The sequence below is a fragment of the Xiphias gladius genome, chromosome 4, assembly GCF_016859285.1.
Source record: "Xiphias gladius isolate SHS-SW01 ecotype Sanya breed wild chromosome 4, ASM1685928v1, whole genome shotgun sequence".
NCBI lineage: Eukaryota > Metazoa > Chordata > Actinopteri > Istiophoriformes > Xiphiidae > Xiphias > Xiphias gladius.
Window position 1 is genome coordinate 6,555,836 of NC_053403.1, and position 16,080 is coordinate 6,571,915.

Genomic DNA, 16,080 nt, shown 5'->3' on the forward strand with positions numbered 1-16,080 from the left:
TAAAAAGCTATCAAATGTTTTAGGTTTAATTTACAAATTACAAACTACTTTCTCTTGCCTGTCATAGGCAGTAATGCCGTTATAAAATGTTTTTGTATCTGATTGCGGGGTTTCGGTGGACGTTTCACGCCTATGACCTGAAAGTGGGCTCGTCGCCGCAGTGGATTGTGTCTGCGGGAGGCTGCTTAAACCTTTGTATTGCGGCGTTTCGGCCAGCGCCATCAGATCTTCAGCAGACTGTCGCTACTGCTAGCTACTGTAGCTAGGAAGCTCATCATATCATAATGGGCAAGTGTGAATTAAGGCAAAGACTTAAGCGAAACAGGCATTAGATTGCATTCTATGTGGTATTAGGAGGTTCTTTAAAAGTTTTAAAATTAACTTGGAGGACCCTGCAGAAATCCTGGTACAAGTTTTTGACAGTATGCGGGGGAATAAATAAGGAAGTAATTTTAAGAGATAAGTACTGAGTGGATTGTCTGTTTTAAAGGGGCAGTTCCCTTAAATCGCAAAAATCAGTTAACTGTTTTTTGATGGGAAAAATATTTTAGTTTTGAAAATGTAGTTTTTAGTGTCTTGAGCACCCAAAACAAAATTATTATATTAAAATAATGGCAAAACAAATTTTTTTTTAAACTCCGAACCATTATTGTGCATTGGTCCCTCAGTTAAAACTGCATTAATTGCGCTTTACCATGGGGTGGGGGGGAGTAAAAAAAGCAGTAAACATTTACACGTTATCATGTTATGACATTGATATGGCAAATGTGTTATATTCACATGCAGGACGTACAGATCAACATTGGCCTACATTTGGAGTCATGTGTTTGGTCACCTAGAAAATGTAAATCAAACGTTCACTCTCCTTTTAGCTCTTTTTTTTTTTTTTTTGGTCTCCGCCAACTCCTGAGGGAAATGTCTGGCTCATTAGCTACTAAATGGTCCCCTGTTCTTTGTTGCTGGGCCAGTAGTGTACAGTGGTTTTATCAGAGCTTGTTTGCTGAAACCAACGACCTGCTGCGGCTGGAAATGGTGCTAATGGAACAGGTGAGACCGAACCAAGACTAGAGATTCGGGTGACTGTCGGCGAGCAACCCTTTCCACATTGCACATAGTAATTCGACCCATTGTTAATATAAAAATATTGATTAAAGCCGCAATATCCTGTGAGGAAAGTTGTAAAATCCTGCCTACATGAGCAATGAGAGTAAAATAGGACTCAATTAAAATATTAACCAGATTAATATGAGATTATTAGATATGACTGTTGGATCATATCCAGGCTGATCACAGATGTGGATACCTTGAAAAGAATTGAGGACAGTGAAAATGTAGTGGGAGGGGATCCGGAGGATACCTTGGGCTAAGAAGGCAAAACCCCACGTGATACCCAGCATGCAACACAGTCCAAAGATGGTTACAATACTTATGCCATTTCTGTTCACTTGCACAGTGGCAGTTTTGGTTCTCTTGAGACAAATGAGCCAGGACAGCATGATGATGAAGCTATTGAAGGTGAAGAGGAAGACCAACGCATAGTAGCCTATGTTTACAATGTAGTGGACGTCATTGTCTGTTATCCAGCACCTTGGAACAGAGGGATATGTCAGTAAAGGAAATGAAACGCGGCTCTATGGCATGATACTGGGTATTAAATATAAGATTCACAGACTTCAAAATTGTTTCCCAACTCACATGGCCACGTTGTCTGCAGTGTTATCAGCGTGGATGACTTGCTCACCATATTTTCCTATGATGAGCAGGACAATCCCAATGACACAGGGTATCACTGGAAAAGGAGAAAGAAAATGAACAATAACCAATTAACCGCTGAACGGCAAATGTCTTGTCGACTGTCGGGTCAAACAGCACGGAGAGAGGTTTGCAGCTGTCAAGGCCAGAGAGTTTATAGACTCTTTCTCTTCTCACAAAGGAAAATATCGATGTGAACTTACCCCAGCTGATGATGGAGACTTTGAGTAGGTAGCGATGGATTACAATTTTGCCCCCCTTGTACAGCTGCAGGCAGAGGTGGAAGGCCTGCGCCGCGAACCAAGTGAAAGTGGCCAGCATGAAGTAGTGCATGAGAGCCGCCATGATCTTACAGACCACGGAGCTCTTCAGCTTTGCCACAAAGTTGTTGATCAGGAACGTGAAGTTAAGCAGGAACATGGCCGACACCAGGTGGATCAGGATCCTCGTGCCGTTACTGGCCTCGGTCTTCCTGCGAGGGGGGATAAACAGAGCAGTCACGTTATGCTAGGATCTCATCTGGGTGCTCATGATCTTTTGATTGCTGATAGAAAAATATGTTTTCGTGATTGCACATTCTGGTGGAGGGGTTAAATGTGTTTTGAACCAATGATGATGTACATTATATTCACGTTATTTTGGCTACGAGCAAGCTGTAAAGAGGAAAGGGTAGGAAACAATTAGTCGATTCAACGATCGGTCGATCAGCAAAAAAATTAATCATCAACAATTTCAATGAACAATTCATCGTTAAGTCATGAACTAGTGTATTAGATAAGAACACCAAATATTTGTTGCTTCCAGCCTCTGAAATGTGAGCATGCATCACTGTAAATCCAAAGCATTTGGTTTGGTAACTGTCCAACTGTCAGTTGGAAACAAACACAAACAGTTTAAAAAAACTAACAAATTCTGACTGCAAAGTCTATTCAAAAATTTTGACATATATAAGTCATATTTATTAACATGTTACATAAACATATATATATATATATATAAATATATAGAGATGATTATCTTCACTGCTTTTGTCTGACAATAATATTTGTTTGTAGAGGCCGACACAAAACATTCCCGTGACCATACATGGTGAGCACAGGGACAGATGTGATGTTGTTCTATTTGCATAAGACATTCACTAAACACGGTTTTTTAACATGGCACTCCAACAATGAAGCTACTCTTCAACAATCTCATTTCCCTAAAGGGACTATTATGACTCAAACCACCACAGTCTTCTGCTGTTCTGCAGAAGAGTGACTTTATTTACATGAACTTTCACTACACTGACCACTATGGAACAGGCTTTTTGTCCCTGGTTTCCTTGTGTGTTGATACTTGTATTTCAGGCAATTGGCTTAGGATAAACACTCAAGCATCCTTGAGCTTGTGATTTTCAATATAAATATTAATCATGGTAGTAACTCTGGATCGATCTTTACCAGTTGCCTTCATCTCTCTTCGTTTTTGCTCACCCTGCCTCCATAGATTTCTCTCTCGCTCTTTTTCGTACGGGAAACATCTCAGCGTGTACGGCTACATACTGAGAAAACTTAACAGGCAAATCACCCGCGTGCTCACATCGCCTCACGAGCTCAGCGGTTTCCATGCAGATGCAACTACCGCGTTTGCTGCAAAAACACAGTTTCAGTCTCTGAAAGGTTGCCGTCTACTGCCAGCAACATCTGCACTGTAGCTGGGGTGGCACCGTTTAGTACAATGCCTAACGTAAATGACGGAATGATTTAAGATTGAATCGAAATCGAAATCGTAATGAATTCTGCCGAGGCAAACCATCCAATACAGCCAAGGAACGTGCAACTTGTCTGCTATTACCCCTTTCCTAAAACACACCTTTTCTAACTTGCTCTACCAAAGAAACTTTGGCTCCATCCTTCCTACGCGACAGTATTCCTGGTTTTCTTTTATCCACCCAGTAAACCTTTCAATAGTCAGTGAGCATTCGGACACACACTTATGTGGGTGGTTTTTAAAATTAAACCTGAAGGCATGGAAACGGACGCAAAGACTTTTATGGGCGGAAAACGTAGAAGTTAAGACTTTTTAAAAAAAAATCACCTCTATACACCAACTTTCAAAACAGAGTTTCCAGGTACAAGCTTAAATGTAGAAGCGTAAAAAAACAAGACAAGCATAAACCTCTATTTTCAAGCATGCATTTATAAATAATTTAATAGTCATTGGATTTTCTCTGTGTCTACTTTTAGCAAGTCTTTTTATGTGCATTCTCATCTGTTGTAGAAATATTTGTATTGGATCTATTTCAATAGAAAGTGCCAAATAAATGAAAAATATAGTGAATAAAATTACAATAAAAATAAAATAAACATGGTTCCATCACTGTTACCTTGAAAGGAAGTGCATGAAGAGGACTATGCTGAGGAAGAACATGGACAAGCCACAGCCAACTTGGGTGATGATGGTGAGGTTGTTCAGATCAGAACTAGAGATGGTTTCATTTAGGGGAGCCTGCAAAGGAGCAAAAAAACCCAACAAAAACCACACTTTTCGGCACTTTGTCACATGCATTGGCACTGGTAATCAGGACGGTTTATGATGAGATTCATTACGGAGGGCTGAAAGTCGATACTGAGGGCAGAGATGTGAAATCAGGCAGCTGCAGGGTGCAAACTGGTAAAAATGGCCCTGGGAATGCAAACTAAAGGGGTGAAGTTTGGTGCAAATGTTATGAAACAAGAAAAAAAAAAACACACCAGCAAGATGGCAAAGAATGTCAAATGTGAACACTGGCACGTAATGTTGTTTCCATTTTTCACCGTCTGACATCCGTCCTCAGTCCAATTTGGTCGATTGCCTATGAGATAAGAGCAGCACGTGTGAACAGCGCGGAGCAGAAACCGCAGGGTTCATAAACTCATGGGAGCGAGGAGCAGAAAGAAAGGAAATTCTAACTTTTGATTTCTATGAAATAAATTTCTATCAGGAGAAATATCTTAATATTAAAACTAAAGAATTCAGCAGGCGATCGCGCTGGCTGTCAGGACACACTCACACTGTTGAAGACGCCTTCACACGAGCCAATCCCCTCACTTTTCTGCCTGCATTCAATACTATATACATGTCCAGTAACATACATGTCTGTTCCCGCAGCAAAGACTTCGAGTTTCCAAATGAAACAAAGCACCACATTAGCCTCTGCTCACAGCAGTGTGTGAAGACTAACCAGCAAAGCTTGGTAACATTTTTTTTTTTTTTTTGGCAGCCTTGTGCAGTGGCCCTCCAATATACAGTTGGCCAAATATGTAAAGTGACAGATTTTGTCTCTTTTTCTGTTTTGCCCTCACGCCATGACCTTCCAGCTATAATGGGATATAGTGCACTATATCCAACAAGAGTCCCTTTATTGAATACCTATACTCATGTTTAATAATAGACCTTTTTCACAGCGCACATTTTGTCTCGTCATAGCAGCAAAAAAAAACCCAACAAAAAACACGTGATACTGATAATGTTAATGACGATTCTGCCCCATTTTGGTGTCCCATTAATGGTGCCTGTACACTGTATATCTTGCAAGTTCATAGGGCTTTTTCACAGCAGACGGTTTGACGTGTCGTGGTATGAGAAGCACAGGTTTTAGTTATAACGATAACGTGGCTCTGTTCTCTTAAGTGGCCCCGTAAAATGGGACATCTAAGTGGGCCCGCAGGCATCCTTGACGTCATTAATTACACCCGCTCTCATCCGGCTATGCCGTGCCAACGTGTCTGGTGAGGAAAAGGTCTGACGTAGTCTTCAAAGGAGCGGGAGTTCGGCTTTCTTATACGACCTCGCTCAGCTCGGCTCACAGTTTTCACACAGGAACATTAAATTACATGTAATACATTAAGTGACAAATATATACAGTGGAGGGAGCGAGGGTGGCCGTTACTCCTCTGGGGGCGTCGGCCCAGCCGTTATTTAATCAATGCAGATTTGTAGTAGCAGTGTCTTACATACCATCACCGTTCCATGAATGACAAGATGGAATTCCTTCCTGTAAACAGAACAACAGAGCCCCATTAAAAACGTGCTCTCGAATGGCAAACAAACTTAAGTCAAAGAAGAACAAATAATGTGCATTTCATTATACACTTTTTTAACTTACGTATTTCATGTTCCAAAAATTGATGTTTATTTTGTCTGTGAGTTTGGTGACAGTGGCTCCCATTTCAAGGGCTAAAATCTCATTACCTAAAACAGTGCTATTCAAGTCATCCTGAAAGAAAATGGGATCACCACAAATGATTACCATAATCACATATGTAAGGCGTATCCATCATTAAAGGTGATGCTGAATTTTTTATTTTTTTTCCTTACCTGAGCCAGATTCAGGAATCGCATTAGAGCTGCAAACGGCACACTAACGTTCGCACTGACAACTTTCTCAAACGCTTCTCTTGACACTGTGACAGACCTCGAATAGTGAGCCAGAGTATCTCGGTTTTCTATAATCTGCAGGAAAGAGCACGACAAGTGCGGCGTCAAAAGGTCAAAAAGTGTAAAAACCGGCGGTCTGTGACACTGAATGTACGGCAGATCCAGAGAGATGCTTTATTTTGAACCCCTCCTACTCTGTGTCTGTCAGTTGGCTGTCTGATGAGCACCAAGCTGGAGCCATAAGACACACACTAGTTAATACATAATAAAATAGAGTTTAGTCCGCCCGGACTTATTGAGAACCACAAATTTCTCGCTCAGTTTTGCATGAAGTTTTTGTCATGAAGGAAGTATTCAGATATTTAAAAATCCTCCATTATGAGCTAGTCTTGCATCCTAATGTTTACTTTATACGCCAGAATTATCAGCAAAGAATACTTAACCGTTAAGTACATTAGTACAAGTATTAATCATGTACAGTTTTCCACTTTCAGACTGTATTGTTAGATTATTATCACTGATTTAATCACATGAATCCAGCATTGTCATGTTTTATTTATTTAGCTGGAGCTGATTATAACTAGCTTATAGTCTTCAGTAGTTTAATAATTAATATTGCAGCAAATTATATAGACATTGCGGATTAAGGTCAGTCTTAATCTGCAAAGTAACTAGTGACTGTAGCTGTCAAATAAACATGGTGGAATAAAAATACATCCCTCAGAACTGCAGTAAAGTATGAGTATAAAGTAGCAGAAACTAGAAATACGTAGTATAAATGCAGTAAGTGAAGTGTAAATGCCTCACAATACCTCAAAGTATTGTACCAGAGTAACTGTAATTTGGGGAAGTTGTGGTTTTAGGGGGAGAAATGTGCAGTAACTATATTTATCCATCCACCCAATATGTTTATACGGCATCTTTGGTAATAGTGCCAGTTATGTGGTGGGCGAGCACAGGTTTCGGTCACGGCACCTGGCTGTTGTTTGCCAAGAAATAGTTCCGGCGCGTAACTCTGCCTGAAACCTCGCAAGGTGTCCTGTGAACATGTCTGTCTCCGCACAGCTTAAACAAATGAGACACAACCTGTTGATGTGTGAGTTTCAGAGCTGTCGAAGGGCCTATACGGTAGCCGTTTCCCGTGCCTCCAGTCTTTACGCTAAGCTGCTTTAAGTTACTCTCTTTACATACTCCACATGTATGACGGTCAAACCAGAGTAATGCACCCACGATTAAGCTCTCATTTGGAGACTCATACGCAAAGGAGACTTCTTCCAGGTGCTCGGGCTCTGTTTCTCTCACTATGATACCCTCGACTCCTTCTCCCCCATACAGTGCAGCTGCTGGCTCGCTGATGGAGGAGGCCAGTTTGGCCAGTCCATTCATTACTTTACTGTTGACAGATAAAAGGGTTTCATGCACACGCGCACACACACACACACACACACACACACACACACACACACACACACACACACACACACACACACGTATATATGTATATATATTTAATCGTTGAAACCACAACACAGCTCCAATAAGCAATCAGTAAACAACAAAATCAGGCTGATGTCGGAAAGTGGAAACACAGGAGTGAAACTAAACTCCAAATCACAGAGATTCGGGTAGAAGCTACATAGGTCCTGAGAGCTGAAGACAGGACAGATTTTAAAAAACGGAGCCTTTTCTCTGGTCCCCAGCACAGACACAAATGAGTTTAGCTGTCAAAGACACAGCCGAGAGGAGGACACCGTCACAGGTTGGCCGTGGTCGGCCCTGCCACCAAGCAGAGCCACAGCAGCGCGGCACGGCACAGCTATGGTAGGAACAGGGAAAGATGTCATCAGGCCTTGGCTCGGCACGGCAGACCAACCCGGGCTAATGGCAAAACCCTACTAGATGAGAAGATCGAAGCCACTCTCACGTCTGTGCGTTAGGTATGGTACCCGGAGACGGAGGGCAATTAGCTTAGCTTAGCATAAGGGCTGGAAGCAGGGCGAAACACCTGCCAGCGGCTCTAAGTTCACCAATTACCACGATGAATCTTGCGTCCCCTAATTTTCAGGCAAACAAAAATGTAACGATTTGTGATTTTTTTGGAGGAGTTACACGCTCCAACTAATTCATGGCGAGCAACAGCTTGCCGCAGTGACCTCTTGTCTTGTCGCGCCATGAGCTTGCCAGGCAAATTGTCATATGGGCATTTCTGTTTGTGTCGAGATCAGATAAACAAGATACTGCATAATACGTTAAACAGTGAGCTGTAGAGGTGCTGCTTTGCGGACTTTTTAAAAATTTTTTCTCAACTTTAGACACACCCGGGTTTGCTTTTACCCCCTGCTTCCGGTCTCCATGCTAAGCTAAGCTAATCCCCTCCTCAGTCTAGCTCCACAGTGGTGTGGATCTTCTTACCTAGCCCCCTAGCAAGAAAGCGAATAACTCCGTTTCCCAAAATAACTATTCATTTAATACATTTGTGGAGCATGTCTTACACGGCTTCGACTGGGTCAAGCTTTCCTCCTTTATTTGTAAATGTTGTATTCAGAGGAAATTTCATCTTGGGCTTTTTCACTGGATTATCACAGTTGATACATTGCTTGTTGGTTGCTGTTATGTTGATGATGTACTTGTTCTTGACCAGTGGACCTGAAAGGAAGGTTGATCTAGTTATATTTCAAGTGTCAGCTAGCGTTTTTGTCAACATTTGCCAAGTATCAATTAAGAACTTTCACTTCTGGCAGTTTAATTCATTATGTCATCTTTTTTTTTTTTTTTTTTTTTTTAAATCTTAATCATTGCACTTTACTTCACCAGAACTGACGTCTGTAAGGTCAAATGCTTATCTAAAGGGAACTCACCCATACTCCTGCAGTAGTTTTCATCATAGACAGAGTGGTCGCATACGGTTTTTGTATTGAAACATCTAACCTGGCAAGGATCTATTAATGGAAACACTGTCAGAATTTAGCAGCCATCCACAGCAAAGAGGAAATGTAAACAACATAGACTTAGTGGGATAAAACTATACTATAAGTGCATGTCACTTCTGAAAGTAAGCACATAAAATTGTTTAATATTGTCTTTGAAATGACTCATTTGAATTTATTGATTTGAACCAAGGGGTGGCTGACTATGAGGGGTGTTAAACAAAAAAGGGACTGCCTGACTAATATTTAATAATTTTTTCATTTTTTTGTTTGTTTCCAATTTTTAAATTAAGTGCAAATGCAATTTTGTTTATATTTTCAATAGCTCTGTTTTTATCATTTAATTTTTCCACCCCAGACTGAACTGTGAAAAAAATATGTGAGCTTACCCAAGACAGTGTGATTGAAGACACATATTGAATCTGGATTTTAAAGAAATCGTATTAACAAAACAATACATATCATTAGCTTTTTTTGTCTGTATCCTTAACCTACAAATGTTATTTTAACTTTGTAATGGGCCTGTGCTTCCAAATCACACACACACACACACACACACACACACACACAAGCAAACAAACACATTTCCAACTCCCGCCCTCTTGCTGTGAATTTTTCTGCTTACACCCCATATACAGTAAAGTACAATTCACATTTGTAGCACTCACAACGTTGGAAAATGTAAAATGTAACATAGAGTACTGTAATAATCACCTGTGAGGTTAGATACTGTGCCATTGCATTGCTTTCCTTGCAGGACATACACTTCAAAGGTCTTTTTAGTATGCCATTTTGAAATGTACAGAAGATAAGAACCATTCTGTCTCTCCATTTTAGGCCAGTGAATACCCAACGTTTCTGTCGATTAAAAACAGGAATACAGTTCAATTTGTATTTTTGTTAAAATGCTGATGAAAGGTTTAAAAAATTCGTCATCTGTGAGTATGACAAGTAGGCTGTACTCACGTTTTACAGTTCCATTTTTCTTCAGAAATACTATGCAAGCATTTCCCTCTGAGAGGTAAAGAAAACAGTTTTTTATAGTCTTAATATACTATAAGAATGGGACTTTACTATACTGCACTATTGACTTACTCTTACGTCTCTCACATACTTTTACACGATATTTTACAGCTGTTACTGCAAAGCAGAATTACCTTCAAACAAAGTTTAGTATCTGTGAATAATAAAAATCAGAATCTCCGTATCATTTACAGTAATTCAATGGATGAACAAGGAATTTGACCTGGTCATTCAGTTTAGACTGACTAAATGAGAAATAAATTAAGCAATAAATTACACTGTAAGTACTTATTTAATTACGGGGGACCTTTTTTTTTCTTTAATAAAAGACTTAGCCTGCTTTAGTTGTACTCTCACAATGGCAAGGTCATGAAAAGGAGCCAAATTTCGAACATGTGGTGTTTTCACCCGTGAGACGGGTCCTACATCGTATTTCGCTGTTCCCCAGTATTTTATCATCATTTTAAAAATACAAATATGGCTATTATATAGATATAAAGAGTCACCCTTCCCCCCAGACTTAGCGTGATGTTTTGATCCCCATCAACACCAATAATAATAATAAAAAAAGATATTAAAATTTAAAATAACCAGAGTATATTAATTTTAAAAAGACCAACTTTAAGTATTCCGAACAAAAATCTTTCTACCATATACTGTTACTCTAGGTGCCACTGTCAAGCCTTAAGCCCTTGCAAAGGCCAATCGGGCTTCAGAAACATTGGCAGAGTGTTGCAGCAGAGATACCACCTGGATACCGCAAGATTCAAGAACCATGATTGGTCAGCTCGCACTGTTCCTTGTGTCTCCTACTGGTCTTGAGGCGACCACACGTACACGTACACTGTGATTAAAATGTGTTTTACGGCTTTGGACCTCACCATGATTCCAATGGTTTTGTGCATTGATGAAGCCATTGAAGTTGTCAGCAACAAAAAGAATTGGCTTCGCCTTGTTCAAACAGTTTTTGAGCTCCTCCCGCTTGGGCTTTTGTTCTTCTGGGGCTAAAAAAAAAAACAGATCTCCAATCAGATAACAAGTAAAAACAACAACAAAAAAAGCCATATTCTCAACACAATATCTTTACACATTGTTATAACCGTAGTAGAGCTTAAGACTTACCCAGTTGTCTGTTTTCATTCTCAAAAAAGGCAATTCCAAAAGAGAATAATACAATGTGGTACACAGGGGTTTGATGTGGCGTTTGAAATTGAACAGAGATCCTAAGGTTCCTATCAGGCTTAAGTACGTGGAGATGGTGTCTACTTACAAACAGGGAAAAGCCACAGAAGGCCCGCCAACAAAACCCACGCCACCCAGCTCTTTCCTGTCATGTTGCGTCGATGGAATTGGGTCTCGGTCAGCAGGTGTGATCCATTCGCCGCTACGGTGGACAAAATAACAAACACCGTTTCAAAGTACTTTTTCCGTGAGGTGTTATCAGCCAACGATGAGCCAAGTATTTTAATTCTCACCTTTCCCTGGCTGAATCAACACTGGACAGCAGCAATAAACCAGGGCATTTGGATGTTGTGGCCAGATGACTGTGTCGTCAAACTGACTTTGCATAGCTGCCCGCTGCTAAAAAAAAAAAAAAAAAAAAAAAAAATTTGCAAGAGTTGCAAGAGTTATAGGAAATTAACCCTGATGCCACTCTCGCATGCAAAATAACCCAAATAACATTACGCCTGGATGGGATGATGCAGTGGTGAAGTAGCAGTATAATATACAGTATAATGTATAAACAGCACTATCGTCTGCTTAGAGTAAAATGTGAACACTGAATAAATGATAAATAATTATCATTGCCTGAGTAGACACTGCCCCACAGAGCAATCATATAACATGACCCATAAGCGTATAAAGTGACCATATGGCAGGGGGGCTTCTATACATTGGCCTCAGATTGTCAGGGACTCAGTGCCGGTCTGTGCTGCGGCGGCATACCGGACCGCAGACGCTAAAGGTTTTGCGCAGCAATGTGAAAGCTTTGTGATATAATGAGATAAAATGATTTGTTGTCATGGAAAGAAAAGGTCTTGTAAGAACAGAATGAATTGGTGTTTCATAATAACAAGAAGTATGGTCACGATAACATAAAAAGTTGTTTTGTTGTTATCTGAAAAGGATCTCGTGAGAGCGGGAACATCTGTTTTTGTCACGCCGGCAGCAATGCGCCGTTGTGGGGTTTTTCGATGTCATTTTGACTTTGTGAAAACGAATGAAGCTGCTGATTAAAATCACCTCTACTTCATTAGGATGGGGACAGAAAATGTAATAGACAGTAAACACTATCTGGATGGAGAAATGAGAGCCTGCCTTTCTGTCACTCGGGTTAACCGACCCTTTAATGGGATTAATGCCATGTCGAGCTTTGTCCTCAAGAGGGCACCACGGTGGTTTTGTTGCACCTGCTCCGACTCAAGTCGAATGAAGAAGTCCGTGGCGGAAGGAGGCACAACAGTCGCCCTGCGGCTGAGAGCATGAATGAACGACATTGACCCGCAGTGAGTAAAAAAGGACAACAACTGAAGAGAAATCTGGGCAGTTAGCTAACTGGCGCGATTAGCGTTCATCTCTGATTTGACCGTCTGTGCCTGCATTGATGTTTGCAACCCAGGATCCCGGTTTGTGTGTAAATGGAGAACGAGTTAGTACGCGTAGGACGCCCTGTGCCAAGTGACAGTCAAACCGAAGCTTCGTTAATTCTCCTGGAATTGTCTCCACAACATTACTCGGCCTAGGTCACTGTGAACGTCTCTCTGTCACCTCCAGACTCCCCTTTAAAATCTTGCAGTTTAACGTTTACATATTTATTCCACGCCCGCAGTTATTCAGAATGCCAGGGGGAACGATCTCCGTTGATAACCAAATCATTGTAAAACTTCCCAAAGCCAGTAATGAAGTGAGTGTGGTGTATCCCGAATAACAGAGTTGGCCCCGATGATTTGAAAAAAAAAAAAAAAAGTCTTTACTTGTGACGTGTATGTTTTGGGAATTGACGGATAATTTAAGGAATCTTAAATCAGACATTTTTTGAACGGAGTCTGGTGTGACGGAATGGCTATGAAAACTGGCAAAACTACAACCGACTGTTGGTGTATTGCCGTTGTGTTTCTTAGTTTTAAACGAGGGGGCTACTAATGATGTACAGATTAAGTTTACATCCATTGAATTTTTTCGTAATCTCAGGTCTAACTAACCTGTTAGGTTCAGATAGGATATGAATGATTAATTATGGCCTTTTTTTCTTGAAGTATGCTTCTTCACATAATCACATCTGGGATCTCAACTGTCCCCCTTCTTTTTATTTAGGATATGTCTGGAGGTTGTGTGAGGTGGGTGCTAAACCATGCGGTGAGAGCTGTGTGTGGTTTAAGTCCTGGCTACCGGACCCCAGCGTCGAGGTTTCTCAAATGCAGCGAAAGATCAAACATCGTTGCTGCCTCCTGGAGCCGGCCCCCATTCTCCACAGCAGTAGATGACACCGAACAGACTCCTGCCACGAAGAAAAAAAAGCAGGACCCCAGAGCTCATGCCACCATCAGCAGCGTCGGCCGGAAGATCCCGCAGCGACAGATACAGGTGATAAGCGAGACAGGCGAGAACCTGGGCACCATGCACCGGGCAGATGTGATCAGAGTCATGGACGAGCAGGGTCTAAAGCTGGTGCTGCTCAGCGAACACAAAGACCCTCCGGTCTACCAGCTGATGAGCGGCAAACAGATCCACCAGGAGCAGCTGAAACTGCGGGAGAGGCAGAAGGCGAAACCAGGTATGTGGTGTCCCGGCATCACAACCTTAGTATTACTCAGCGTGTTGAGACAGTGGTAGCAGCTTTGTCAAGTCTGAAAAATAACCTGACATCTGTCATCAGAATTTGAGACGATAGATTTATAACATAGATTATAACATCTGTGTGACAGATTGTGGGTGTGGGGTTCAAAATATGCAGGCATCCAATGAAAGATGCTGTTGAGTCTAATCATTTTTACTTATATAGCACCTTACAAGGTGCTGCACAAGTTTAGCAATGATATTTAAAAATTCAACAGCAACCGGGGTAGAAATTGTGCTTAGGCTGTTAGTGAATTAAGAGTTGCATTATGGGAAACGTAGGATCCAATGTTTTTGGAGCTTGATCCACACCAAAGACTAAAAGTCAGGATGTCTCGGCTTCTGCTGCTTCAATTTTGAACGTTCCTTTCTTATCACAAGTAGGGCTTCAGCTGACAGTTATTTTCATTATCAATGAATCTGCTGATTATTTTCTCAAATTAATTGATTAGTCGTTTGATCTATAAAATTCAAGTTGACTTCTTCAAATGTTTGTTTTTTTTTTTTGTCTGTCCAACACTCCAAAGCTCGATGACGGCAAATCCTCACGTTAGCAGCTGGAAACAGAGAGTATTTGGAATTTTTGCTTGAGAAATGGTTTAAATGATCATCAGAAAAGTTGCCGATTCATTTTGGATGGACTAATTGTTTCATCTCTACTCACAAGTCCTGCAACTTTAAGGAAGTGTTACGCAAAATTTCTGTACCGCCTCTTTCATTTTTCCAGCTGTCAAAAAACATTAACCGTCTGGTGACTGCTGCTGACAGCTTGCACATCAGACCTGTTTTGCAGCACTAGATCTGAACCAAGGTTAGTTCCAGGGAATATACGTTTCGGACCCAAAACTGTAATATCTATTAACTAATGTGTCCCTAACTAGAATCTAGTCCGAAGGTTTCCTAAACGTTGTACACGTAGTATTTGAAACACAGTGTAACACGCTGTCTAGAATGGGACTGAGTGTATTGTCTCCACAGCTCCTGTGCAGGTGAAGGAGCTCACCTTCTCCTGTGGCATCGCATCTCATGACCTCACCACCAAGCTGAAACAGGTGGAGAGCTGGCTGGAGAAGAAGCACCACGTTAGGATTACTCTGCGATCGGGACGCGAGGACCCTGCGGTCAACCTGGTGAGGAAGAACACGCAATATGCATTGTAGAGTGGTTCAGAATTATTTACATGACACACACAATATGGTTTTCTGTTGTCTATTTCCTCTTCCCATGAAACGAGTTTAAAAGAGTTTGTGAGATGTTTGTTATCCTCACAATCCAAATGACATCTGTATGCATTAGAATCCAGCTGAAACATCATCCAGTACTTTTGGCTGAACTTCGGTTTATCACAGGTTTAACGTAATTGGCATATACTGTATGGCTACCAAATTTATAATAATAATAATAATAGTAGTAATAATAATAATTTAGAATAAACTCCATAGTCTGTGCCATAGTCTGTTTTTCATCTGTAAAATGTTCCAGTCAGTCCATATCTCACTCACAAATTAAAGATTTAAAGGATCCTTATCAAAAATACTTTAAAAACAAATAAACAAACAGTTTTTTTTTTCTTGTTACTTTCAAATATCAATGTCTTACATGGAAAATCCTCTTTCCACAGGACACAGCTTTGGAGGAGATGGTGCAACAAATGGAGATAATGGTGGGATTCGTTTCCAAGCCAAAAATCATACGTGACGGTCGAGCGGCCATGTGCGTCCTCCGTCCGCCTTCGGCAAAGGAAATCTCACAAAGAGAAAAGAACAACACTGCAGCGCCGCAGTCTGCCGACTCCGGTTCGAGGACAACTCCGAGCAGCGGATCCCCTGTTAGCACCCCGGACACAACAGACGGGTCCATACAGCAGTGATCTGACGGAAATAAAACATTTTCACGAAAAACAAGTACAGGTCTTTGCCTAAATGTCACGGTTTGGTGTAAATCCCTTAATTCTACCCGTAGTGGGCTGTGTAGGTATTTAACAAAGCTTGGGTAGTAGCAAAGGAAAAGGGAGTAGCCATTAGTCGTCTAAACGTTTCATCCGTGTGTGCTGTGTCCTTTTGAAGGTGGGGCCGAGCTTCATTGGTAACAAAAAGTTCGACATATATACCAAATGAAAACCTTTGTGTTTTTTTTTGTT

The 16,080-nt window shown here is 41.1% G+C and overlaps 2 protein-coding genes across 3 annotated transcripts; one reads left to right on the forward strand and one right to left on the reverse strand.

The window, feature by feature from the left end:
• Window positions 1–1,691: 1,691 nt before the first annotated feature.
• On the reverse strand, window positions 1,692–10,055 carry LOC120789306 (adhesion G-protein coupled receptor G2-like). Its single transcript, XM_040125960.1, has 13 exons — window positions 10,047–10,055; window positions 9,795–9,938; window positions 9,470–9,502; window positions 9,012–9,092; window positions 8,646–8,799; window positions 7,384–7,546; window positions 6,094–6,228; window positions 5,882–5,992; window positions 5,734–5,770; window positions 4,488–4,588; window positions 4,121–4,242; window positions 1,956–2,224; window positions 1,692–1,789 (listed from the first exon to the last, which is right to left on the reverse strand). Exons 2-13 carry the CDS (start codon window positions 9,910–9,912, stop codon window positions 1,692–1,694), a joined length of 1,422 nt encoding a protein of 473 aa, XP_039981894.1. The 5' UTR covers window positions 9,913–9,938; window positions 10,047–10,055.
• Window positions 10,056–12,501: 2,446 nt separating this feature from the next.
• Window positions 12,502–15,844, forward strand: mtif3 (mitochondrial translational initiation factor 3). 2 transcript variants are annotated; one of them, XM_040125591.1, is made up of 4 exons: window positions 12,502–12,610; window positions 13,419–13,878; window positions 14,919–15,070; window positions 15,562–15,844. In XM_040125591.1, exons 2-4 carry the CDS (start codon window positions 13,422–13,424, stop codon window positions 15,808–15,810), a joined length of 858 nt encoding a protein of 285 aa, XP_039981525.1. In that variant the 5' UTR covers window positions 12,502–12,610; window positions 13,419–13,421; the 3' UTR covers window positions 15,811–15,844. The 2 variants fall into 2 exon arrangements, with proteins under 2 accessions (XP_039981525.1, XP_039981526.1); XM_040125592.1 differs by lacking the exon at window positions 12,502–12,610 and adding an exon at window positions 12,630–12,730.
• Window positions 15,845–16,080: the final 236 nt, after the last annotated feature.